Raw genomic sequence first — 26,947 nt, 5'->3', positions numbered from 1 at the left:
ATAAAATAGGTAGAAAATGGAGCATTTTTGTATTTTTCCATTGAGATTTTTTTTTTTTTTTTAAAAAAAAATAAAATATTTGGATACATGAAAGCACAGTCACTTGCATAAGCATGAGTCTCCATGACTCCATGGCATGATCTCTTCCATTAATGGTCTTTTCCATAAAGAGACAACCATTTCCATCCACAGACCACAATCTCAAACAAAACACACCCTCGATCCACCACGCGCCATCCTGAACCGCGCAAATCCCTCCCCCACCCAAACCCCGCCACAACCGCAATTGACTTCCCCCTTATTAACCCCAACAACTGCACGCGCCAAGCCCGCGACTCAAAACCCCACTCTAAAATTTCACAAAATTTAAAAACCCCGAAAACCAGGTTATTTCCGAAAAAGAGAGCCTAAACGAGAGAGCCTGAAAGACACAAAAAGCAGCGTTTTGTGTTTTGGTTTCTCCACCACACACACACTCTCTCTCTAGGGCTTCGTGTTCTCTCTCCACAGCTGCAGGAAGAGGAAGAAGAAGAGGAAGGCTAGGGTTCTCAGAGATCTACCAAGGGCTTGTGGGATTCTAGGGGCTGTGTGGCTGGGGGCGAGAGTCGGAGGTATCCTGATCTGTGAAGCGGTGCGTTTTTGGGGAAAGGAGGAGAGGAAGAGCATGGATTCGGTCCCTTCGAACGCGCATGGGAACCTGGACGAGCAGATTTCGCAGCTCATGCAGTGCAAGCCCTTGTCCGAGCAGGAGGTGCTTTTTCTCCGCCACGATTTTCGTACTTTTTTTTTCGCTGTTTTTGGGTGGTTTTGATCTGTTTGTGTTGTGGTTTTCGAGAAATGTGACGGATCGGGTTCGATTTGTTTGGGTTTGTGCGGGCCAGATCAAAGTATTTGTGTGTTTTTCAGTGTATGGGTGATATGGGCGTGCGATCTGTGGGATTTGGCCGAATTAGGGGGTTTTTGGATCCATTGGGTGGTGGGTTTGTGATTTATTGGAAATGGAATCAGATCCGTTGGAGGGTGTGTCTCAAATAGGGCCTTGTTTGCATGTGTTTTGAATCTTAGGCTTGTTTTTGAGCTTGTGTAGACTACAAGGGGAGGTAACTTATGCCAATGAAACAAAAATTTCCTGTTATTGTATGAAATTCTTTTAGCTGCCAAGGAAAAACCGAATAAATTTTTGGTCATCGTAGTTTGATTGAATCTTTGCCTTGTTAGAGCGAGTTTATTGTGGGAAGTGTTGTTCCATATTTGCCTGGCAATGTGAATTTTAGCATAAGCGGTTTGCGAACCTTTTTTTGTTGTGGCTTGGTGGAGATGATTCTGTTTATTGGTATCATTTTGTAGAGTTTTAAGTCCCTGAAATCTGACGGAACAAAGTCTTTGGGACGGACGATGAGGAAGGAATGGAAGTTGCCTCTTTAAATATACTACTACATATTTGTTTGTGAAAACCTTTCAAAGGATGTTTTATTGAAAGATATGTTGGTGTCACAAGATTGTCTTGGCTAAAGGTAGGCGAGACTCAAGAGGAGTGCGAGCTCTTGACAGCTAATGCTAAGGGATATCCAATTGCATTTCTCACTGAATACTGGGGGTGGGGGAATTTAGCTCCTTGCTTTAAAAGCTACTATTGGTGGTTTACTGCCCGATTCTCTAAATTATATGAGCATGGCCGCGTTTTGAGCATCTCTTGAAGTTAAGTTTTGTGATATTGGGGAGGGAACATAATTGAGCGCTGCAAGATGATTGTGAGGGAAGGAGCCAGTAGTTTTCATTTTAGGTTACAGTCAATTGCTCAATTTTATAGTTAGATTTTTGCTTATTTTTTGCTTTCTCCTTTTTAAATTATAGCTGCCATTTGATTCCAGTGCTTCAGTTTGATGGATTTGTCTGTGTAACTTCGCTAATTTATTCTCCTGTTGCTTTATGGGAATGAGATCACCTTATTATGGTGGTCGGAATTTTTCTTTGAGCAAACGCATTTCTTTCCTTCTATAATCTAACTTCAATTAATCATAGTTAACTTGTTATATTGGTGTAGGTAAGGGTGCTGTGTGATAAGGCTAAGGAGATATTAATGGAAGAAAGCAATGTCCAGGTATCTTTTTTATCTATTCTATTGTGCTGTCTCCATACTTATATAATATATGAATTTACCTTTTTGACCAGATTTTTGATATATTGATGTGAGCTAATTAAAGAATAAGAGATGCAAGTTGGCTGGTGAGGATTGTTAAAACGCATGTAAACAGTTTATTTAGTTCCTTTGAATTCACTGGTGGCTAATTAATTGACTTAGGAGTGTTCTCATTCTAGCCATGGTGTTTTAGAAGTTAGGAATTTTATTATCCCATTGTTTCCCCCCTTTTCTTTCCATGGACAATCTGTTTTAGCTTTTAGAAGCTTTTGTTGCCACATTAGTATTTTTTTTTTAACTTGAGTGGCTGAGATTAAAGGTTGAAATTTTTATTCTGCATTTTTTCCTTTCTATATAGAAGAGAATCTATTTGTAACTTCCCTAGGAATGAACCTTGTGCTTTGAGCGTGTTTTCCACAAAATAATGGAAATTGTTAATTGATAAATTGCATACTTTGGGGCGCCTTTACACTTTTAATAAAACAGTTTATTACTTATCAAAAAAAAAAAAAAAAAATTGCATTATGGTAACAATTCCTTCTGCTGTACTTTATGACTTATAAACTTCTGAAAAAGAATGTAAATTCTCCTTCATAACCATAATGAGTATGTTAAATAAATTTTGTACAAGGGATACTGTAGGTAGGTATAAATCCTAAATGACATTGGCAATGAAAAATATTGAAAAAAACATACGATTATTTTGGGTCGCCATTTGCACGTATTTGCAATATATGGTGGTTAAACCAAGTGGGTACAGACTATATTTTTGCTGAGGTATAACTTGAATGTAGTCTCAATTTTTTTTTTTTTTTCATTTCATAACTCAAGCTTTATATGTTTTCCATGGGTTTATGTTGCTGTTTTGTATTCATGCTTTTGTTTTTTATGCGTCATCAGGTTTTTCAGCTTATGTTTATTTATAAGATTGGCAATTTTTAACTAATCTTTTGGTTTTTTGGACTGCAGCCTGTTAAAAGCCCTGTTACAATTTGTGGCGATATTCATGGGCAGTTCCATGACCTTGCAGAGCTTTTTCGCATTGGAGGGAAGGTATATGTCTGGCTGAGTTTTTCTTTTGGTAGATATTGAGCCTTCAATTTTTTTTTGTGTATCCTAGCCTATAATTGCAATGCTGATACTTGTTAAAAAAAGTAATTGCAATGCTGATGATGTGCTGTACTCTCACTCACTTTTGTCCATAATTGAGACTGCAACATGTGACATTTTTGTCTGAATCGTCTTTGGTCGATGCCATCAAACATCCTTAATTGCATTGCACAACCATCCATGATTTGGAGCAAATCACACTTTTACCACTAAACTATACCCGTTACATCTTCTTATTTTTTTTAGGTCTAAATTATTGTGTTTTTAGTGCAGAAATAGACTATACTTTTGTATTAAATAAAGGATAAGATCGATTCAGACATAAATTAAACTTGTTGCAGTGTCTTTGTTTTCCTGTAACCTCAACTGTCTTTGCTTGGAGGTATTAATCGCTTAACATCCACAATTTAAGTATTCATTTCTGTTTCATATTTTTGTTGGTAGTGTCCAGATACAAATTACTTGTTTATGGGAGATTATGTTGATCGTGGCTACTACTCAGTTGAAACTGTAACTGTAAGTATAAGTTCTACCTTTTACTTTATAGCTTTGTAAGTTTTATTTGAAAGATTTATATTATTTTTGATGTTTTACCAACAAAGAATTCTTTCTGGATTCTTGGAAAAATATGTTTTAGTTAAACTCAGGTTTTTGATACAAAGAAGCGGAACATAAATGCTCCCTAGATGAAAACATCCAAAATCTTCAATTTTAAGTGAGTTGAATATAAGTCGAGGCCAATATATTTGGTTCAATTAATGGTGAGGACATCTAGAATCGACCATTTTGTAGCATTTGCTGCTGCACTGGGAATGAGGGTTGCATACATATGACTAAAGTGGCCGTATCTCTTATATTGCCATGTATGTTGTCTGTAGGGTTGTATGGTTGTGGCTTGTCAACTTATTAGAACTTGTTGTGTGCTTTTGTTGAATGTACCATGTAGTTTTATGCAACACATGGATGGAGGGTATTTTCTTAAACATGAGAAGTTGTAGGTTCTAAATCAATGATACTGTACAAATGGATGTTCTTCATGCTCTTTATTTCTGTTTTCAAGGTGTTTATTCAGCTTGGTGGCATTTGTTTGAGTTGTATGTAGTGTTGTGGTACTGATTAACTCCTTCATTCAGCTTCTGGTGGCCTTGAAAGTGCGTTATTCTCAACGTATTACTATTCTGAGAGGAAACCACGAAAGCCGTCAGGTATAAGTTTGATTTATGTCATTATTTACTGTTTATTCTTGTGAAACAACAACTTAATGGTTTCTTTCTATTTTCATAATAATAATACAATTGTTAATGTCGTTGTAGTAGTAGGAGCTGGTCATTGAGCTATTGTTTTGTTATAATTAGGAGATTCATTTTGGGCGTCCGTCCGTTTTCCCATGTAGATTGTAAGGTGTAATGCAATTTTTGGTTAAAACTTTTCTGTGATGCTAGTCTTTCATGGGTTTTGTAGTAGTATTGGGTTGCGTTGAGTTGTTTACGCTTATTATGCCCTTGTGTTTCCCATTGCAGATTACTCAAGTTTATGGGTTCTATGATGAGTGCCTGCGGAAGTGAGTTTCTTGGCATCTCTGGTTTTCTGCTAGTTCAATTTAGGCTGCTATTGTAATGAATGATATCCTTGTGACTTTGGTTTAAGGGTGTAGGTTGAATTCTGTTCCTTAGTTAAACCCCCCCCACCCCCCTTCCCCCTTTCTGTTTTTTTTTTTTTTTTTTTCCTTCAGAAAAAAAGTGGGGGGAGGAAGATAATGGCGGGTAGATTATGTTTTTTCACTGCTCAGTAAGAGGGAAAAATGTTAATTTCCCACTTCGGCCAATACTTTTTCAATCCTCCCAAATTGGTTAGAGAATGGGAGGGTAAATGGGATGTACTATTCTTTAACTTATACATTTTGTTAAGAAGGGTATTGTAAAAGAAAACGGGCAGTATACATAGCCTTACATATAGTCATATTTTCCACTTGGTTTTACGTTTGTGTCAATCTGTTTACATCCATGCTATGGAATTGAACAATGTAATGTGAGATTTTTGGTACTTCTTGTGTGTATACAATGCAATGCTGGTGCATTTGAATTGTGTCAAATAACTAACATGTGATCCAATGTCCGAGTTTGGCAAATTAAGGACAAGTGCGTCATGCTTTATTGATAACTACTGAATTAAATTGAACAACTCAAACTTAGTTAGTGGTGTATATTTGTTACGGAATTTATTTTAGATCTATTTTTCCTTTGAGATGTGCTGCTAGTTTCGTACATGCACATCCTTTTTGTACATCCTACTCCTACTCTCACTGTCTGCCCTCTTTAATTTGGTTCATCATTATCATTCTAGTTGTCTGTAGAGGTAATCTATTCTTGGTTTGTTTTCAGGTATGGTAACGCCAATGTTTGGAAGATCTTTACAGATTTGTTTGACTATTTTCCGCTGACAGCATTGGTTAGTATCTTATATATTGCTATTTCCTTGATGCTTTAAATGCTTGTTGTAGGGTAATGCTGTCCTGCATCTGTTTCATCCGAGTTTGTAGTGTACAAAGCCATCAGCATCTTTCTTTTGGTACATAAGGAAGAAGAACAACCTAGAAACATTGTAAGGAACCATTTATATGTAGCTGCTTCCAAAGGCTTTGATGAGGCTTTGTTGAGCCAGAATGGAATAGGTGATGAATAATTTCTTTTGAGAAGGATTGATGCAAATGTTGTCTTTGAAAATTTTATAGCTCCCTTCTTGCAACCTTGTGATCAATAACTCACCATTAGTAACATTGCCAGCATGATTCAACAATTGTTACATTGGTCAGCCACCCCCATAGCGAGTTGCATTGCTATTTGTGCACTTCCCCTGCTAGTAATGCTTTGTTAAAGCATGAGCGCAAACTGTTATCATGCAAAAGAGCATTGATTATCTGATCAACTTTGTTTTTTCGGAAGAGCATACGATGCATAAACTTTTATGGTTTTGTGGTGGATTTCATGCTATTCTAAAGAATTTGGTTTATTTTTTTTTTATCAGAGCCTGTCACTCCTTCAAAACTTGCACCATATGTCAAATTTCTGCTTCTGCATCTTAATTCTGCATTCTGATTGAGCTCTGTGGTTAAGGACTGTTTTTTCATTTTTGTAATATCTTAGTTCAGAAATCAATAATGTTATATACATTGCAGTAATATTCAACTGTTGATGTTCTTAGGTGTTGAATTTTGATTGTGATACATTACTCATTTGTAAACCTTCCTTCTCTTTTGAAGGTTGAATCTGAAATATTTTGTCTGCATGGTGGATTGTCCCCTTCCATTGAAACCCTTGATAACATTCGTAATTTTGACCGTGTTCAAGAAGTTCCTCATGAGGGCCCCATGTGTGATCTTTTATGGTCTGACCCAGATGATCGTTGTGGTTGGGGTATCTCACCCAGGGGTGCTGGATACACGTTTGGCCAGGTAGGTTATCTTCTGTTTTTGGTTAAAATCTGACTTTCCCAGTTAATGTCAAGCTCTATTGATCTGTTTGGTTGTATTTTTACAAGCTTTATTGACCCGTTTGCTTGTCATTTCACAGGACATATCTGAGCAGTTTAACCAAACCAATAACCTAAAGTTGATTGCTAGAGCTCACCAGCTGGTTATGGAGGGATATAACTGGGGTCACGTAAGTCTTGGCCCTATTTTGAGGCTTTGTTTGACCTGGTTTTTTGTTTTGAGTTGGTCAGTTTGTGTCCTCAATGTGCACTCCTTGTGACAGGAACAAAAAGTGGTTACCATATTTAGTGCACCTAATTATTGTTATCGCTGTGGAAACATGGCGTCCATCCTGGAAGTTGATGACTGCAAGGGCCACACATTCATTCAGGTTGCTTATCTCTCTCTCTCTCTCTCTCTCTAAACATACTCACATGAACACTTCTGGCTGTGGACCATCATTTTTGCAACGCCATACATATACGTGGTTTTTGACAAAGCTCAAAACCTTTTTATGTCTGGGTGCAGTTTGAGCCTGCTCCAAGGAGGGGAGAACCTGATGTAACCCGGAGAACACCTGATTACTTCCTATGATGCAGCGGTCAAGTAGTTGCTGAATTGGCAGCGGCTAGTGCCTGCTAGCTGGTTCACGTTGATGAGGGATTCTATGGTGGTTGGGAGGTTAAAAACATGTAAAATGTGCAGGTGGGGTTTACTGTGATTACTCATTTGATTATGCTTTCAGTTTCCAGAGAGGAAGAAGCAGAGGTGGTAACGCTGAAGCAGCATATGTACCAATTCCAGTGAACAATATGGCATCTTTTATTTCTTAGCACTGATATTCCTTTTTCTTTGTCCCCATTTTTTCCCCTCTTTTCTGTAGAAGGATGGTGGTTTTGGTTAAGGGTATGTAGAGGGATGATGAGTAAACTTTTCATATAATGGGTGTTTTTATAATTTTTCCTGTTAGTCTGCGTTAAATGTTTTCTTCAATAGGCGCTTTCCTCTTGTATTTTGAGTACTCATAATTGAACGTTCGAAGAGTAGTTGCTTTCTCTTAATCTATTTTTCTTCTCTTTTTCACACTCCTACCCTGATATACGGTTTGAAGATTACATATGAGAAGGAAACCAAGGGAAATGTGTTGAGATATAGGATTAGGAAACCAATGGAAATGCATTTAATGCCTGTTTGATTTAGCAGTTTCAAAACACTATTTTTAAAAATGCATAAATGTGTTTGGATCGGCCTTTAAAATTGCAAGTATTTTAAGGAGGCATACATGTCTCAACCTCCGGGATACAATCGTTCCCAATTTCCATGTAGCTTGAATGAGTAATAGATTACTTGAGGTTGGTTTTAGGGCTTCTGGTTCGGATTCATCTTGATTTATGTGGATAATATCCTTATAATATGTTCAAATCCATCGGTTATTGTTGAGTTACTTCAGCTAATAAGGAATTGGGGCATTTGATTTTTTCTTTTCTTGGTGTTGAAGTTCTTAAGGATTCACATGGGATGGTGCTATCGGAGAATCAATATATTTTTAATATACTCGAACGTACAAAAATGTTACCCAATGGCAACATCCACTCATCTATCTACTTTTGAAGGAGACAATTAGAGCTTTGCACTGTGCAGCATCCATCCATTACAACTTACAAGGCCCCACATTGCCATTAAGGTCAACAAACTTTTTTATTTTTTTTGAAGTGAAAGGTCAACAAACTTTGTTAGTACATAAACACACATCATTTTGATCTTCATATCCAAAAGTCTTACTCCAACTTGTTGCAAGCTTTCTCAGATGCATACTGGGCCAGGTGTTGTGATGATAAGAGAGATCCACTTGTGGTTTTTGCGTTCTTTTTGGCAACAACATCATCTCTTGGACCTACAATAAACAATCCACCCATCCTTTGGTGTGACAACACTAGATATCATATTCTTGTTCAACAAAGATCAAGTGGCAGATATTTTTACAAAACCGTAATCTCTTCTTCCCAATAAGTTCAAAGTTGTTCCACTCCCTTTCAACTTGAGGGGGTGTGTTAAGGATAATATTGATTCTCATCAAGATAACAATAACCAGCATCACAATCCTGCAACAACTGATAAAACATAACAACTTCAAGATAGAAAGCAACGGCAATGGATGCAAGGCAGAATTATCATTTAATACAGCTTCAAAGATCTTGCACGTTGTTATTAGTTAAGGATCAGGCTATGCCTTGATAGAGATCTAGTGTATGCTAGAGGCAACATGAGAAGTTTCTTAGTCCTTCCAACATAAGCTCTCTTTGTCAAGTTATCGTAATCGTTGCTCTCAATTGAATCCAAGATCATTCGATACAATAATAAGGATGACCATACCTGCAAACTCACCACAAAGCATACCCATCAACACCTACAAGGAAAACTAAATCCATACATTTTTTTTAAATTTTTTTTTTTTTTTTACCATTTAAGATTATCTACTTGATGACATGAATGGGATTCTTATAATTTCAAGAATGTTTTAGAATTCCAAATTTTAATCTAATAGTATCCCAATTAAATGGTGGGAGTCTAAAAAGAAAAGATAACATACTGGCCAACGACTAGCCTTGTCGAGCTGAGAAGCTCCCACCTCTGCCAGGTTGAAATAGAATCTTGCCCTTGTAATCTGCTCTTTCATGAATTCTCTCCATCTATCAGTGACTTTTCTTGAGAAAACATCATTGTCACATAGTCCAAACTGTGCAAGCTCATCTTGGGGAAGATAAACTCTCCCTCTTGAAGCACTGAAATAAGAAAGTAGAAAAAGGTTGGAAGAGATTAAATCGGTTGAATGGGGAGCGAAGTACAGTAGTTAGAACTTACTCCTCTCCTACATCTCTGAGAATGTTGGTCAGTTGGTTTCCAATTCCCAAGTAGAGTGCTGCATTATATACACCTTGAGCAGAAACCAGAGAATCTGGTGCAATTCCCATCACTGGAACACTCATTAGCCCAACAGTTCCAGCCACACAGTAGCAGTACAGGTAAAGCTCTTGAAAGTTCTCATACCGACATTTCCTTGTATCCATTCTCATTCCTTCGATCATGTCCTTAAATGGCTATGATTTACAAAAGAAATATCGCATTATGTAAAACATGTTAACTGTGCAAAGTTTTTAAGAAACTATATTAATGAAAGGTTTGTTTTATTACAAGCAATGCACTAAGAAATCAATCTCAGCAAACTCAGAGGGATTAGAAGGCAGACATATATGCACCTTGATGTCTAAAGGGAACTTGAAAACAGTATCAGCTAGTGCAGCATCATGCATGTCATAAGGGCGTCCATAAAAAATGTCTTGCAGTCTCTCTTCCCACCTATCAAGAACTGCAGGGCTCATATAACCAGCATTTGGGCCATCGACAAGTTCATCTGTTCTCCTGCACCAAACTGAGAAGAAAGACTTTCTTATGCACATGCTTGTTATTATTAAGGAACTATATTTCCTAATATTTTGTTGAAAATCAATGTCTAATTTGTGAATAAGCAAATTTCGGAACACATTCTTACCATATATTGCCCATATGGCTTTCTGTCGCTCCTCGGTCATTAGCAAAGTTCCTGCATCAAGAAAGCTTACCAAACCTTAATATAGAAACTCACTGTCTAGATTTGTTCAGTAATTGAAACTGACCAAAATCTGTGTCACACACACACACACACACAAATACATGAATGGAATCTGTTTGCTCTATATTTGACTTTCATGCATCATGGGAGGATCATTAAACCATTTTAGATAATATTTGATGACATAAATTCTAGTCAGTTAGAATTCAATGCTTCATAAATATGTGGATAAACTAGATAAATTGATGAAAGAAGGGAAATGAAGTTGGACCTAGATAGAAGGTCTTGGCATATTCTGCACAAATTTTCCTGCAACTCTCGTATGCTTCTTCAAGAAACATAGGTTGGAACTCTGGCTTCCTACAAGGATCTTCCCTCCCTGAGTTGTTATTGTGAGACTGCCTCTCTACAATTTCCTGTACATGTAAATCAGCAAGAGGAATGCCATGTTTCAACAATGCAGGGAAAGTGCGCGTGCTTCGGTGCTGGGGAGCCATGGTCACTTCAGCTCTTGTAACTGTTGATTTTCGAGATGGGAACTTGCCATTGCTCACACTGATGCAAGGCTTGCCTGCAGGAGAAAACGTTGAACTCATCTGGCAATTCTTTCTACTTTTCTAAAGGTGTAGCTGATAGGAGAGAACAACTAGCTAGGACTCCCTCTAAAAGTAAAGGTGGTAGGATTATTAAATGATTTAAATATATTATTAGGATAAAATGATTCCAATCCTTTCAGTTTTTGGGCTACAAATTTTAAGTTTGTATATATCTTAGCTATGTAGGATGATGCTGTTGCAGATGATGCTGCCAACTAGAAAATGTTTGCTGCATTGTCATTGTTTGTGCATTGAATGTCAAATAATTAAAGACGCTAGGAAGTTGATGTTTTGACTTAAGTAATCAAGATTAGGGGAGTTGTAAAATTATTTGAAAAATGGATGGTGGCAATTGGTTATTCCTATGTCCCGACATGTTGGTACGGTAGTGGAATATGCAAGGGAATTATGTGTCTCTCACATAGATGATGTAAATTGTCTTGTACTCAACAACCCAAGCATTGTTTGCAAAGTCTTGTCTTATTGTGCAACCCCGTTGTACAATCTTGTTCTTTTCCCAAGTTTTGTCTTAAACTCCTGTTTAGATTCTTCTAAGGGGCTGCAGTTTCTTTCCAAGCGGCAATTAACTATATATGTAACCAAGTTTCCTACTCATTTTCAAGGAAAAAACAATGTTCCATAAATTATTGCCCATCTTGACATTTAGTCAAACAGATACAGGACCTTTTGCCGCACCAGCTCAGATACAGTACCTTTGCCGGACCGGTTCAGATACCACACACCCATCGTTCAGCAAAACAACAGTTCAACAAACCGCACAAACTTTGAACCCATACAAGAGCAACACAGCCAACCGGTGTCACTCAAATGGACACAGTTTTCCTATAAATTGGGAAGGAAAAAATTTTATTAAAAAAAACACGTGTTTTTCATGTGTTATTTAAAAAATATGTGTTTCTCACATTAAAAGTGACACATGCCATTTTTATTTAACAAGGTGTATATGGTGTTACATTATGACAGTATGTTCACTGCATGTCATCATATATATTATTAGGCGAAATAAAATAAAATACCAACTATAAAATGATTATTCTCCATTTCATTTAAAACTAAAAGCATCCTGTTAATAATTGGATTAGGGTAAAAATAGAAAAAAGAAAACTTTTAGGGTACGTTTGGTATGCGAAATGACTATTAAAAAAGAAATAGACGTTATAAAAAATAAAAGAAGGTGGACTAAAATGGTTATATAGTGTTAAAGTATACATGTACTCTATTCCTCACGGCCATAAAATGATTAATTCTAAGGCAATTATAATCCATCTTCTTCCATTTCCAATAAAAATTAATTCTTTTTTTTTTTAACAAAATAGTCATTGCGCTAACTTAGTTTTAAGCCTGAGCTGGTAGTCTTTGGATCTTAACGACATAATGATTTGTCATACTGTAGCGGTGTAGCCCGTAGGATCTCTCGATTCCCTTGGCCAAGGAACTGTTGATTGAAATGGCATCTTAGAATATGTATTAACGCCAACTTTTCACACGGGCGTTTGTAGTCCAACGGTTAGGATAATTGCCTTCCAAGCAATAGACCCGGGTTCGACTCCCGGCAGACGCAAAGGAAGTTTACTTTTTTTTTTTTTTTTGGTTTTTCCCCTGTGAGACAGACATGTTTTCTTTAACCTGTATTTCTCAGATTTGTGCATAGCCATGTCAAGCATCTCCAGAAAACGCTGAAGGCTACAGAAACCGTCGATTAGGAACGAGAAATGAACAATCTTTTTGTTCCTATTAATTATACTGCTCTAAAAAATGATATACAAGTGCTAGGACAGGGAAAACAAGAATGGATTATATATGTGTTAGAAGTAATCAGTTCCTCTCAAGGAGAAAAACTGTAGCTATAATAAACGTTTTCCTGAATAGATATACAGATGGGTGACTCAAATTTGATTCTAAATACATTCACAAATTCTCCTCTCTCACACCCATTGTGAGAAAAACAGAACTATTATCTCACTTGTTTATCTTTAGACCCAATGGCATGGGCTTTAATGCTGCCAACACCACTGCCACTTTACATGCAAGAAATCCCGCCATACCAACCACGAGTTCTTTTGGAGTCAATGCCATGGGAAAATCTCCAGAGCTATACTTCACTAGGAATAAGGCAACCCCAATCACCAATGCCAGGCTTGATATCGGGACATTGAATGCTACAGACATTCGATCAGACCCTTGTGTCTTGCTGGAAATAGATGCTGGAGGTGTTGGAGAAGGCAAACCATCAACAGACCTCTGTAATAGCAACAGATACAAGAAGCCTCCAACACCACCAGTAAAGAATGCAAAAGCAGTGCTTTCCCCGGCCGAAAAAGATGCCACTGATGTACCGACAAAGATCAACATGGCATCATAAAGTAGCAAAGAGATCTTCAAGTCTGCATATTCCCTCATGCTTTCCTCATTTGATATCCCACCATTACTCTTGAGTAAATTTGGTTGTGAGAGGCTTTTGCCAAAGACCGCGAAGGAGTCGACCCCAGAGAATTTTGTAGCAAAGCAAGGTCTAAGTTCCGTCATGGATATGCCACCTCCCTCCCCAAGCAAAAGATCCTCAGTTTGAAAATCGTATTGGAAACCACTATACTTGAGTTCATCTCCATGTTGTTCTTCGAGTGAAAGTTGACACCCACAAATAACTGCCAGGCTCACACTTCCTAATCTCCACTGACCTGACCTTGGAGATAGAAATGAGCAGGTGTTAGAGCCTTCTGGTCAAACATGGATCATATAAAGGTAAATTCATGTTGCTTTGCAGTTTCTTAAGCAACCAAGCTTTGGTAAACAAGTCACTGAAAGAACAAACCTAAGTATATAGTTCAAAATGTCGATGATCTGACAAGAAATTAATTAATAAATGTACAGAGATAGGGTTACAAACAGAAGTCTAATAGGTTATTCCCATTATCATATTGAAGAGACAACAGTAACTTTTGAAATGCACTTAAGGATTTAAATCTATGTGCTTTCCTATGGTTGTTCCCTAGTCCCTACATTCCTCAGCTCGTATGCAAAAGACAGTAAGATACACAAGTGTACCAAACTGATCCTGCACCTATTGAAACATGCCCAGCAGAGACTAACCTGATTCAAGACTGATCCAAAGAGCTTCAACTCTTCCCAGATTGGGTCCCCCAAAGATGAACTCATCAACAGAACCTCTTTGGAAATGTAGTATGTCTGGGTCAAGCACATCCTCTGATTTCGTAGACTGATCAGTCATCAGACTGGCTGGTATCCTCTGTAATATGGAATCACCATTTTCACCTATCAAGCATACGAGAATCCCGGCATTCACATCACTCAGACCTGAGCCATAGATGTCACTAGTACCTAGATTGATCTTGAATAAACACTGAGATCCATCCACCTTGAAAGATGTAAAAATCTTTTCTGCTGAGGTATCTGTCTGGACTATCACTTCTTTGGTTGGCAAGAGACGTGAAGGTTTTGCATAGTCCAGAAAATCTGTGCAGAAGAAGTCTATTAATTTTGCAAATCAAATAACTACATGGTAAATTCACTTAATGCCACAATGAAGAAAAATAAGGTGTATAACCCTAGTGTAATTGTAATTAACAGATACTATTGCTTCTGTAGTGCAGAACTACTATGTATGCTGATTTAGTGGTTGTAGAAAATCAGGTTTTCGCTACTTCCCCACCAAAGACAGCCAGTAATATCCAGACCTATCAATGGACTAAAAAACTCGGCTCATATTCAATTTGACACATTTGATCTGAAAGTGGTTTTGGATTAAAAAGATACAGCAAAGATGTGATTTAACGTATCTTGCTTCAACTAATTGTGTAACAAACAATTTCATGGCACAGCTGCCTAAAAGCAGTCAAATCTCTTGAAAACATGGAAATTATTTTGAGTCAGCATAAAGTAAAAGGCAGGATTGTAGAAGACTTTGAAATGCTCAGCATCAAACATGGAACGAAAACCAGGGAGGCATTAACGCAGTGACTGCAAATATTTAAAACCATATATTTGTTGAAACTATCTCTGCGATACACATTAGATTAAGTAGAAACCTAAAATCAAGCAAATGAACTCTGTCATTATTTGGCATACACATCCTTGCAGTTTATATATATATGCACACAAGTAATTGGCTCCAAGGGGAGGGAGAGGAGAGATTCGAACTAGTGACCCCGTTTTTTGCAATTATTAATCATTGTATGGCACATAATAGTGTAGCTGCTTCACCTTTGATATAAAATTAGAGTATCTTTATGCAGAGACTATGTTGAAATTACATGAAAAAAAATGCACTGGATCAGAGAACAGATATTCTAATATTCTTCCCCTATAGCCTAAAGAAAGACCTTGTTAACTGATACAAAAGGCAAGAACTACAAGTTTTCTCAATAAGGGATTCCTTATAATATCAATGCCCAGGGCTACAAGCAATCACAGAGCAATAAGCACCATAAACACCAGATATTGCACTACAACTACTGCCAGAACCCATTCACTCTCAATACTATTTACAACACACACTTGACCATTAAAAGCAGTAAATGCACATCCAACTCATGCATATATGACTTAAGTTTCATAAGTGACGATGATTTGGCACAGTATTTTGAATATTAGCTACAACACAAAATAATGGGTGCTATACTGCTACATCATCACATTTCTCAGGCTTAAACGGTAAAATGCACTGTACCCTATGACATATTGTCAACTATTTATAGCAAGGTTTACCCAATAAGAGAAATCAATATCATAGCTTGTACTTATGATTGTAAGTTATGACTGGTTATTATTGGAAAGACATATTTTACTAGCACTATTTGTATTATATAAATTACGTATTTGAGTCAAGTTTAAATAGCTTTAATATATATGGTCAACTCAGGTTAAATGAAAGTGAACTGGACACTTTTACAATTAATTAATTCAGTAATATACTAAAGAGATAGCCCAATAAGATCAGTGAAATTGTTTACTTCTTATCCAATTTCCTTAAGTAGTGTAAAAGATTTATTTTTTCACACATACCCAAAAACCATATTATCATATCAAATAGCACCATCTACAAAACTAAATAAAAATCTCTATTTTCCGACTACAAGCTTAGCCTTCCATTTGGTTCCTGAGAACTAGAGAAAATAAAAGAAGAAGAAAAAAAAAAGGAACCAAACGTGAAGCTTGAGACTTTCATGCTGGGTATTAAGAAAAGAGCTGAAATGTGAAATTTTAAAGTTTTTGATTTCTTTTAAATTTTAAATGGAAAACAAAGGTAGTATGTACCTTGGAAATCAGACTTTTTGGAGAGAATACTGAAGCGAAAACTCACAGTTTGGGTGTGAGTCCTTCTTCTACGAATTGAGTTTGTTGGGTTTCTTCTCCTTTGGGAACCTTGATGGGTTGCAGAGATTACTTGCCCAATAGAAAGTGACTCCATAGCTGCACCCAAGAGAGAGAGAGGGGCACGGTATTTATTTTCAACAGGGAAAAAAATGAGAAGAGAAAAATAGAGTTATAAAATAATATATGTTAGCGCTATTAAACAAGAGCGTCTGTAGTCCAACGGTTAGGATAATTACCTTCCAAGCAAGCATATCCACTTAAAACTGGGTTCGACTCCCAGCGTGGAAGGCAAGAGACCCGGGTTCGACTCCCGGCAGACGCATTAATGAAGTATCTTTCCTGTTATTATTTTTGGTTTTCCTTGGGACAGGATGGGCCAAGATGGGCCACATCTCACAATAAGGCCACCTCCCCTACCCTAGATAATCATAATGGATCCATGTACTTGCATAATTACGTAATGCTTTGTGAATAAAGGTTATCCGAACAACCTTGTGGGTTTGCATCTTAAACTGTTTAGAACAGGTGAATCAAACAATCCACCCACTCTTTTAAGTTGCTCGAATTTACATACGCAAACCATAATTGATAATTTACTAAGCTCTTCAATGTATGCCACACATGAACATATATACCACTTGACACAGGCACTACATTTGGGGATAGAGTGCAATAGGGTAGGAGAGGGCTCAATGGGATTCATTTGAACAGACAAATATGGACCTTACAGCTTGAGCCCTCTCTTATGCTACATGTATTGCAGAGGTCCGATGGGCCCTACATAATCAGACAAGTATGGGCTTTTCAACAAGTACGGGTTTTTCTTGAGCTACCTGTATTATATGCTGTACAAATAAGTCATTGCATCTTATCTAAATCAAAGATGGATCCTCTCCGGTCCGTTTGGATCGGAGGGGATGTAGTGCTTTATAATGCATGGGCATCATTGTCCAAAAAAACTAGTTGAATATTATATGAATATCAACCTCATTCTGAAAAATATTTAGATAGTTTTTATTTTCTGTAAATTGACAGCATATATATGGCTTAATGTCCAAAGATTTTGGACATATACGTGAAACAAAACATGGAATAGAGTTGTAGATGCTATTCGTTCCTACTTTCCCACTTGTCTCCTTGGATCTTATTTGCCTTACTAAACTCTTGAAGTCAACTTATAAAAAAGAAAATTTTCTATTTGAAACTGGGGCGATAATTCATGTTCGCATGTTGAGTTCGGATCGTATTGAAGTATAGATATAAAATTCTATGGGTTAGTTCTAATCCCACTTATTTAATTAAATGAGTCAAACCTCTTAACTCGAACCTAATTAATTTTATGATAAATTCGTATCGAATTTGCAAGTCGTATAAAAAATTATTAGCCCTAACTTGAAACAAATACGAGACAGATTCTAGAAAAAACGATAATAATAAAGCTAGTGTTGGACTAAATCCCATAGTACTTCAATCACAAGTTTTCTGAATAAGGGATTCCTTATAATATCAATGTCCAAGGCTACAAGCAATCGCATAGCAATAAGCACCATAAGCACCATAAACACCAGATATTGCACTACAACTACTGCCAGAACCCATTCACTCCCAATATTATTTACAGCACACACTTGACCATTAAAAGCAGTAAATGCACATGCAACTCATGCATATATGACTTCAGTTTCATAAGTTACGATGATTTGGCACAGTATTTTGAATATTAGCTACAACACAAAATAATGGGTGCTATATCATCACATTTCTCAGGCTCATAAGGTAAAATGCACTGTACACTATGACCTATTGTCAACTATTTATAGCAAGGTTTACCCAATAAGAGAAATTAATATCATAGCTTGCACTAATGATTGTAAGTTATGACTGGTTATTATTGAAAAAACAAATTTCACTAGCACTATTTGTATTATATAAATTATTTATTTGACTGAGCCAAGTTTAAATAGCTTTATTATATATATATATGGTCAACTCAGGGTTAGTGAAAGTGAACTGGACACTTTCACAATTAATTAATTCAGTAATATACTAAAGAGATATCCCAATAAGATCAGTGAAATTATTTACTTCTTATCCAATTTCCTTAAGTAAGGGTAAAGAGAATTATTTTTTCACACATACCCAAAAACCATATTATCATATCAAATAGCACTATCTACATAACTATATAAAAATCTCTATTTTTCCGACTACATGCTTAGCCTTCCATTTAATTGGTTCCTGAGAACTAGAGAAAATAAAAGAAAAGAAAAAGAAAGAAAAAGGGAACCAAACGTGAAGCTTGAGACTTTCATGCTGGGTGTTAAGAAAAGAGCTGAAATGTGAAATTTTGAAGTTTTTGATTTCTTTTAAATTTTCCATGGAAAACAAAGGTAGTATGTACGTACCTTGGAAATCAGACTTTTTGGAGAGAATACTGAATCGAAAACGCACAGTTTGGGTGTGAGTCCTTCTTCTACGAATTGAGTCTGTTGGGTTTCTTCTCCTTTGGGAACCTTGATGGGTTGCAGAGATTACTTGCCCAATAGAAAGTGCTTCCATAGCTGCACCCAAGAGAGAGAGAGAGGCACGGTATTTAATTTCAACAGGGAAAAAATGAGAAGAGAAAAATAGAGGTATATAAAAATATATGTAAATGCCATCTAGCAAGAGTGTCTGTAGTCCAACGGTTAGGACAATTGCCTTCCAAGCTCTATCCACTAAAACTGGGTTCGACTCCCGGCGTGGAAGGCAATAGACCCGGGTTCGACTCCCGGCAGACGCATTAATGAAGTATTTTTCCTGTTAATATTTTTGGTTCTCCTTGGGACAGGATGGGCCAAGATGGGCCACCTCCCCTACCCTAGATAATCATAATGGATCCATGTACTTGCATAATTACGTAATGCTTTGTGAATAAAGGTTATCCGAACAAGCTTGTGGGTTTGCATATTAAACTGTTTAGAACAGGTGAATCAAACAATAACCATAATTGATAATTTACTAAGCTCTTCGATGTATGCCACACATGAACATACCACTTGACAGAGGCACTACATTTGGGGGTAGGAGAGGGCTCAATGGGATTCATTTGACCATACAAGTATGGACCTTGCAGCTTGAGCCCTCCTCTCTTATGCTACATGTATTGCAGAGGTCCGTTGGGCCCTACATAATCGGACAAGTATGGGCCTTGCAACTTGGGCCAATCGAGTTGTTTCTCATGAGCTATCTGTATTATATACCGTACAAACAAGTCCTTGCATCCTATCTAAATCAAAGATGATCCTCTCCGGTCCATTTGGACAAGAGGGGATGCAGTCCCTTATAATGCATGGGCATTATTGTCCAAAAAAACTAGTTGAATATTATATGAATATCAACCTCATTTTGAAAAATATTTAGATAGTTTTTATTTTCTGTAAATTGACAGCATATATATGGCTTAATGTGCAAAGATTTTGGACATATATGTGAAACAAAACATGGAATAGAGTTGTAGATGCTATTTGTTCCCACTTTCCCACTTGTCTCCTCGGATCTTATTTGCCTTACTAAACTCTTGAAGTCAACTTATAAAAAAGAAAATTGTCTATTTGAAACTGAGGCGACAATTCATGTTCACGTGTTGAATTCGAATCGTATTGAAGTATAAATATTAAATTATATAGGTTAATTTTAATCCAACTTATTTAATTAAACGAGTCAAACATCTTAACTCGAACCTAACTAATTTTGTAATAAATTCGTATCGAATTTGCAAGTCGTATAAAAAATTATCAATCTTAACTTGAACCAAATATAGTACAGATTTTAGAAAAAAACAATAATAATAAAGCTAGTGTTGGACTACATCCCATAGTACTTCAATCACAATTACCTATAAATGTTATAATACTTCTTGCCACGAAGTCTAAATCAGGAAAATATTCGGCATTGATTAATGATTATCCCCAATCCAGATCTCCCAATCGACGGTCCAGAAAGAAAGAATCGAATTTGACTGAAGATTGAAAAATGCCCACCAAACAAAGCTTTTTTGATGCCTTCTCTTTAACTTCATGTTGGTTCTCTAAAAACCAATAAAAAGATGACGGAGAAGGAATCAGAAGTTTTGAGTGTTAAATTATTAGTCATGATTAAATACTTTTTTAATACGTGTCATTTCCCTCATAATTTATAGCTCCCTTGATATACAAAATATCTCACAAATAGTACACGTCCGCCATGCTAAACATATTAGTATCTAAAAAAAATTCGTGGGCTTAACTCATTTTATAAAATTGATTCAATAAAAAAGGGTTGTCTATTCCTTATAAACATGCTCAAGGTCTTATCCACAGATAATGTGAGATTATTTCTCAACATGAGGTACAAGACTCTTTTTTTTTTTGTCCTTGTCACGGGATAAGTAGTGTTGGTCCCATTTGTCCTGTGGTAGGCTTTGATACCATGAAGATATTCGTTGGTCTAACTCATCTCATAAAATCGGTTCAATAATAGAGAGTTGCATATTTTTTATAAACATGCCCAAGGTCTTATCCACAGGTAATGCGAGATTATTTCTCAACACAATCACGTCACTTATTGTCACATATGCCACGCTAGCATTATTTAAAAATAAAAACAAAAAGAAAAAAGAAAAAAAAGTTCTTCTCCTACCCAATTGCATATAGAAAAGGCAGTCATATTTTACCCGTTGCAATTGATATTTGTATTTCGATTAGGTAACAACTTTTTTGAACTACTTTTAAGTTTTAATTAAATTGTTAGTTTCATTAAAATAAGGCTTTAAGCATTTGTAATGTGCTTAAAAAGAATAATTTTAAACAAAAACTTATATATATTTATATCATAGTGGAGCTATTGAATTATATAATGATGATTTGTATGTTCTTATGAAACGACACTAAAATACTCTAATATTAGCATCTTCTATTTCAACGCCGATCAAAATGATCATTCAAGTAAAATGGATACCTTCCACAAAGAAAAATATAGGAAAAGTCAGCATTTTAACGTAGCTCCAATCACACGCTAATACATGTTAACAAGTTGTGATTGAGTTTTAGAAATAGAATAAAATAGACGAGAAATACTAAGGGTACTTAGTGCCCGTTACTTTCTCTTAATTAATTGTTTTATTCTTTTACAATAAATAAACTACACATCTACTTAACAAACATTTCTTAATATCCCCAACATTTTTGGAAATAAACCCGGGTTTATTTTGGAACACGCTGCAGACTATTTTGACTAGCACGTGCTTAGGAATTAGGATATGATTAAAGTATAAAAAAAATTATTTAATAATGAAAAAAAAGAAAAAGAAAAAAGAAGCACCCTACGCAAAGAACAATTCCCTTACAATTATTGGGTTTAGAAAGAATTATTTTGAAAATAATTATTTTTGAGTATATAAGTAGTGATCACCAAATTGCATTTGCCTCCCAAGAACAGCTGGCTCATCGCATCTCATCTCATCTCATCGCCAGGCCATATCTTTTACTCTTTCAAACTTCAAAGAAAAGCCTCAACTTCCGTTACGAAGCGCCACCTCTGACTCTAACCGTCAGCCTCCTCAGCGCAAGGAAAATCCATACACATGTACAACGCGCAACCGCCAATGAAAGCATCCTCAAAATCGCCGGCAAATATGCCGGAAGAACTCCCCATCTCAACAACCACTGACAGTACTATAACAACCGCCGGACCGCCGAAGAAGCTGTCTCTCGTTCCTCTCATCTTTCTGATCTACTTCGAGGTGGCCGGTGGGCCGTACGGAGAGGAGCCTGCGGTGAAAGCAGCCGGACCCCTCTTGGCCATTATTGGCTTCTTCGTCTTCCCCTTCATATGGAGTATTCCGGAGGCGCTTATCACGGCGGAGCTCTCCACCTCATTTCCCGGGAACGGTGGGTTTGTTATATGGGCGGAGCGCGCGTTTGGTCCTTTCTGTGGCTCCCTCATGGGCACGTGGAAGTTGCTCAGTGGTGTCATCAACATTGCCGCCTTCCCTGTTCTTTGCATAGACTACATGAAGCGATTAATCCCTGCTTTGGAGTCTGGACTGCCCAGGTAATCTTAAATAACCTCCACTCGTTTGAGTTTGTGATTTTTTTTCTATTCTAATTTATAATATAAAATTTTAAATAAAGTTGAAATATTTTGAGTTGAGTTAATAGTTAGTGATATCAAATCAACTAAAAAAAAAGTTGAGAAGAATTGGGAAGAATTGTCTTCCCAAACAAGCCTGAACAAAACCTTTTTTTTAAAAGCTTTGAGTAAATAGAAAAATGAATAAATAATTAATGGTTTAATTTTCATTGTAACAACAGGTACTTTGCAATATTGGGATCAACTATAGGCCTTTCGTTTCTTAATTATACTGGATTGACTATTGTTGGATATGCTGCTGTGGTGCTTGCTGTTGTTTCACTTGCTCCATTTATTCTGATGTCTCTGATTGCACTCCCCAAAATTCGACCGCATAGATGGATGAGTTTGGGACAAAAGGGTGTTGAGAAAGATTGGAACTTGTACTTCAACACCCTTTTCTGGAACTTGAATTTCTGGGACAATGTTAGTACTCTGGCTGGAGAAGTTGAGAAGCCCCAGAAAACTTTTCCAAGGGCTCTTTTTGTTGCAGTGATTTTCACTTGCGTGGCATACTTGATTCCACTTTTGGCTGTCACTGGGGCTCTTTCTGTTGACCAAAACGAATGGGAATCTGGGTTTATGGCTCAAGCTGCAGAATTGATTGCTGGGAAATGGTTGAAAATCTTTCTTGAGATTGGTGCTGTGTTATCAGCAATTGGGCTGTTTGAAGCCCAATTAAGCAGCAGTGCTTTTCAAGTTCTGGGAATGGCAGATATAGGATGTTTGCCTAAGTTTTTTGGTCTAAGGTCTAAGTGGTTCAACACACCTTGGGTTGGAATTTTGTTATCAACTGTGATTTCACTAGCGGTTTCATACATGAATTTCACAGACATTATATCCTCTGCCAATTTCTTGTATAGTTTGGGCATGTTGTTAGAATTTGCTTCATTTGTTTGGCTGAGAAGGAAGCTGCCAACTATGAAGCGGCCGTACCGGGTTCCGCTGCGGCTGCCGGGGCTGGTGATCATGTGCTTGATACCATCTGGGTTTTTGGTGTTGATAATGGTTCTTGCTACCAAGAAAGTCTATTTAGTGAGTGGTGTAATGACTGCTGGTGGGATTGGATGGTACTTCTTGATGAAACTTTGCAAGTCAAAGAAGTTGTTCAAGTTCAACGTTGATGGTGAAGTTGGAGTTGAAATAAATGGCCAATAGACTAGTGTGGTTGGTGGTTTATTCATGACCTTTTGAAAGATTGAAGCTTGTGGGGCTTCAATTGGAGACCCAAAATTGAATGATTCTAGTTATGCAGAAAAGATTAGTCTCATCATGAGTGAATTGAATTGTCGTAATCTCTAGCTCAGAAAATTAGAACTTCTCCTGTAGCAGCAGCAATTGTAAGGAAATTTGCTTTCTTTTTGGGGGCAGATTGGGTGTGTACTACCCAAAAAATAAGTAGAAATTGTAAGATATGGCATGTGATTTTGTGTGGTTTAATTAATTACAAATTGAAGGTGTTTGCTACTTTTTCTGAAATTCTAATTGTAATTAACTTTATTCCTCGATAAGAAGAACAATTAAACTAAAATTCTAATTGGGGTTCTTAGATTCTATTCCATTAATACAGGCATTAAAATTTAACATAGATTAGAAGAATTTTCTCTGAGAAAATTCCTTTTTAAAAAAAGCTCTGGGATGACGGAGTTTGAACGCAATCTTAATTAAACATTTATTGGACGTGCATCATAGTTAAAGAAAAAAATCTTTAGAGATTTCTATATTAAAGTCAACAGGATACAACCTTCATGTGACATAAAGCGTACTTAGAACGAGACATTAAAAGTAATTAACTTGATATTTATTTTTAAATCAAGTGAATTGAGAATCACAAGCAAATTTTAGTTTATATTAAAAATAGGAGAAAATACAGTTTACCCCCTTAAGTTTCAGGAGTTTTTCAATTTTAATTCCAAAGTTCAAAAATTGGCAATCTATTCCCCTGAAGTTTCAAAAATTGACAATTTAAACCTTTCGTTACTAATTTTCGTTAAATTGGGCGAAATTTTTTTTTAAAAAAGCTTGAAGGTAATGATGTAATTTCATAAATTTTCGTCAATTTAGACAAAAAAATTAAAGGAGGGTTTAAATTGCCAATTTTTAAAACTTCAAGGGGATAGATTGCCAATTTTTGAACTTTGAGGTTAAAATTAAAAAATTCCTGAAACTTCAGAAGATAAACTGCATTTTTCCCTTAAAAATACATTCATATGAGAATCACATATTTTAAAGAGCATATATCAATTTAATACACAATTATAAATGGGTTTTCACCAATTAAATAATTAAACAAAAAAAATTGACTTATTAATTTATTAATTAGTGGTCAGCCTCTTTTACAAACAAGTAAAGATTCTGCTCACATTGAGTGGATCCTTGACCACATAAATTGAAAGCTAGTGAAGAGAAAAGGAATATATTTAATTATTTAAATATGCTTAAGAAGTAAATAAAGTAGAAATCTGAAATAAGCATAATATCTCCTTGGTCTTTGTTTGAAGGGTTTGATATTTTGTTCAATAATTGGTGAATCATTTTTCCATTTTGTCTCCTTCCTTCCAACTTTTCTTGATTCCTTAAGCCTTAATTCTCGCTTAATTCTTGACTCTTGAGTCCCTTCTCACATCACGTGAAATGAATCAGCCTACAAACTTATTTTTTATTAAAAGTTTTGTAGAATATGAAAATTTAAGAAAGAATAATCTCTTCTTGTTGGGGTTCCACCCAAAATCATGTCGGCAAGAGGCATAAAATAAATCACTTTATTAGCTTAAAAATAGTTACCTGCAAAACAATTCTAACAAAATATATCATCTGAAAAGGTGATCCACCTCCTCTTTGTATTTAAATCACTTGCAATTCCTTGAAATTGCAGGTTGCATGTTCAACGATTTAGGTTGTTATTTCAAAAAAAATGGTTCGGATTGAGCTGTATAAGCTTTAAAAAACAAATAAATAAAGGGTTGAACTAGTCGGCCAACCCAATTACACCTTTGGGTGGCCGGCCACCTTCTCAAAGGGTGAGAAAGGGTGGTCAGTCTATTCCAACCACATCTTTAGATGGATGACCACCCATTTGAAAGTGAATGAGTGGTCGACTCGTCCCAATTACACCTTTGGGTTGTCGGCTACTTTCTCAAAGGGGTGAAATAGAGTGGTCGGTCTACCCTAATCGCACACTTAATTAGCTAACTACTCCCTTAAGGATGAGTAGGTGGTCACCCTAACTCACCAATTTTCTTGAAGGATTGAGCAACCACTTTAAGCTCCGACTACATACTACTTATTAGTTTATTTTATTTTATTTATTTATTACTTACATAATTAGGTCCAAGCTCTTCATTTTGAATAAACAAATTGAATTTGAGAATTTATAACCCCAGCAAATTTAAGAAATTGTAGGAGCTCTTGATCCCTCATCTTCTTTTCCGGCCACCATATCTATCATTATTTTACTAAAAAAAATTGCTGAGAAGATTGGAGAAAACTGTTCACTGTTTTCTTTTCCTCACTCTTTTTTCTTAATCTAATAATTTTCCTCACTCTTTGAATGCACATGTTCAATTGTCACATGCATGGCTGAATTTTTAAATTATGATTCAGTATTTTTCTGTGTGTCCCCATCGTCTTTTTCAGAGAAAATTACAGAAAGAGAAGTATATTATTATTATTATTATTGATTTACTATAGAGTTTCAATTCCAAAAGGGGAAAGGGTCAAAGATGATGACCAAACACAAGTTATAATATTGTATCTCACCGACATTTATTTGTCATGTGCGTAAAAACATTGCTACCATGTGCACACACTCAGCTCTAATTATTTTTATTTTTTTTATCAGCTTAAAATTTTAAAATAAATTAACACACACATATATATATATATATATATATATATATATATATATATTGAATTGAAAAATGCACAGAATGAGATTGAGGGGTACTGTATGTATATTTAATTAGAAAGTTTGGTAGATTTAGCTGTCATTCCATACGTCTCAAATTAGTTTTGAGATATTGAGGACTAAAATGTGTCCTCTTTATTGCTTAGCAAAGTTAAAAACAAAAAAGAAAAAAAAAAAAAAAAGGTCTCCTCCACATTGAACATACGCAAATATATTTTATTTAAATGATATATAATAACCTTTAATCTCGTTACCCAAATAATAGGATTCTCACCATTTTAATCAATCCAAGCTGGATCGATCAAGTAAGTCCAATATATAGCTAAATTGAATTCAATTACTTGCTTTTCATTAGAAAGAGAAGCATCTACTTGGCCAGCACGCGATCGATTTCCTTCCCGCTGCCGTTACCTGCTTAGTGTGATTCTCCGATTTTATTCTGTTTGTATTTACATTTTGGTCCCTTTATTTTTTTGTACGCTTGTATTTTTTTTTTTTTGGCTTGTAATAAGGCTCTGTTCCCCTCTCGATTTACATGCGTGATGTCCTATGAGTTATTTGCTATGGTCCAAACCTTTAAGTTGTGGATGCAAACGTTATCTTAGCTTTC

At 36.2% G+C, this 26,947-nt stretch overlaps 4 protein-coding genes and 2 non-coding genes across 6 annotated transcripts; 4 read left to right on the top strand and 2 right to left on the bottom strand.

Annotated features, from left to right (window-relative positions):
* Nucleotides 1-393: 393 nt before the first annotated feature.
* On the top strand, nucleotides 394-7,804 carry LOC132163395 (serine/threonine-protein phosphatase PP2A-3 catalytic subunit-like). The gene is made up of 11 exons (XM_059573678.1): nucleotides 394-751; nucleotides 2,045-2,101; nucleotides 3,110-3,193; nucleotides 3,695-3,766; nucleotides 4,384-4,455; nucleotides 4,771-4,811; nucleotides 5,632-5,698; nucleotides 6,510-6,701; nucleotides 6,820-6,909; nucleotides 7,003-7,110; nucleotides 7,248-7,804. Exons 1-11 carry the CDS (start codon nucleotides 665-667, stop codon nucleotides 7,311-7,313), a joined length of 936 nt encoding a protein of 311 aa, XP_059429661.1. The 5' UTR covers nucleotides 394-664; the 3' UTR covers nucleotides 7,314-7,804.
* A 1,113-nt stretch (nucleotides 7,805-8,917) lies between these two features.
* On the bottom strand, nucleotides 8,918-10,925 carry LOC132164622 (phytoene synthase 2, chloroplastic-like). Its single transcript, XM_059575158.1, has 6 exons — nucleotides 10,601-10,925; nucleotides 10,270-10,320; nucleotides 9,977-10,149; nucleotides 9,582-9,817; nucleotides 9,310-9,502; nucleotides 8,918-9,092 (listed from the first exon to the last, which is right to left on the bottom strand). The coding sequence occupies exons 1-6, from the start codon at nucleotides 10,923-10,925 to the stop codon at nucleotides 8,928-8,930; spliced, it is 1,143 nt and encodes a 380-aa protein (XP_059431141.1). The 3' UTR covers nucleotides 8,918-8,927.
* A 1,510-nt stretch (nucleotides 10,926-12,435) lies between these two features.
* On the top strand, nucleotides 12,436-12,507 carry TRNAG-UCC (transfer RNA glycine (anticodon UCC)). The gene has a single exon. It is a non-coding gene; the product is annotated as a tRNA-Gly (tRNA).
* Nucleotides 12,508-12,725: 218 nt separating this feature from the next.
* On the bottom strand, nucleotides 12,726-16,379 carry LOC132163806 (uncharacterized). The gene is made up of 3 exons (XM_059574178.1): nucleotides 16,221-16,379; nucleotides 14,037-14,420; nucleotides 12,726-13,624 (listed from the first exon to the last, which is right to left on the bottom strand). The coding sequence occupies exons 1-3, from the start codon at nucleotides 16,372-16,374 to the stop codon at nucleotides 12,906-12,908; spliced, it is 1,257 nt and encodes a 418-aa protein (XP_059430161.1). The 5' UTR covers nucleotides 16,375-16,379; the 3' UTR covers nucleotides 12,726-12,905.
* A 2,570-nt stretch (nucleotides 16,380-18,949) lies between these two features.
* Nucleotides 18,950-19,062, top strand: TRNAG-UCC (transfer RNA glycine (anticodon UCC)). Its single transcript has 2 exons — nucleotides 18,950-18,986; nucleotides 19,028-19,062. It is a non-coding gene; the product is annotated as a tRNA-Gly (tRNA).
* A 2,681-nt stretch (nucleotides 19,063-21,743) lies between these two features.
* On the top strand, nucleotides 21,744-23,880 carry LOC132164060 (probable polyamine transporter At3g13620). The gene is made up of 2 exons (XM_059574467.1): nucleotides 21,744-22,352; nucleotides 22,613-23,880. Exons 1-2 carry the CDS (start codon nucleotides 21,883-21,885, stop codon nucleotides 23,586-23,588), a joined length of 1,446 nt encoding a protein of 481 aa, XP_059430450.1. The 5' UTR covers nucleotides 21,744-21,882; the 3' UTR covers nucleotides 23,589-23,880.
* Nucleotides 23,881-26,947: the final 3,067 nt, after the last annotated feature.

Source organism: Corylus avellana, chromosome ca10 (assembly GCF_901000735.1).
Source record: "Corylus avellana chromosome ca10, CavTom2PMs-1.0".
In the NCBI taxonomy this organism is placed as follows: domain Eukaryota; kingdom Viridiplantae; phylum Streptophyta; class Magnoliopsida; order Fagales; family Betulaceae; genus Corylus; species Corylus avellana.
The sequence above is the reverse complement of the archived record's forward strand: the minus strand, read 5'-3'. Positions and strand labels throughout refer to the sequence as shown.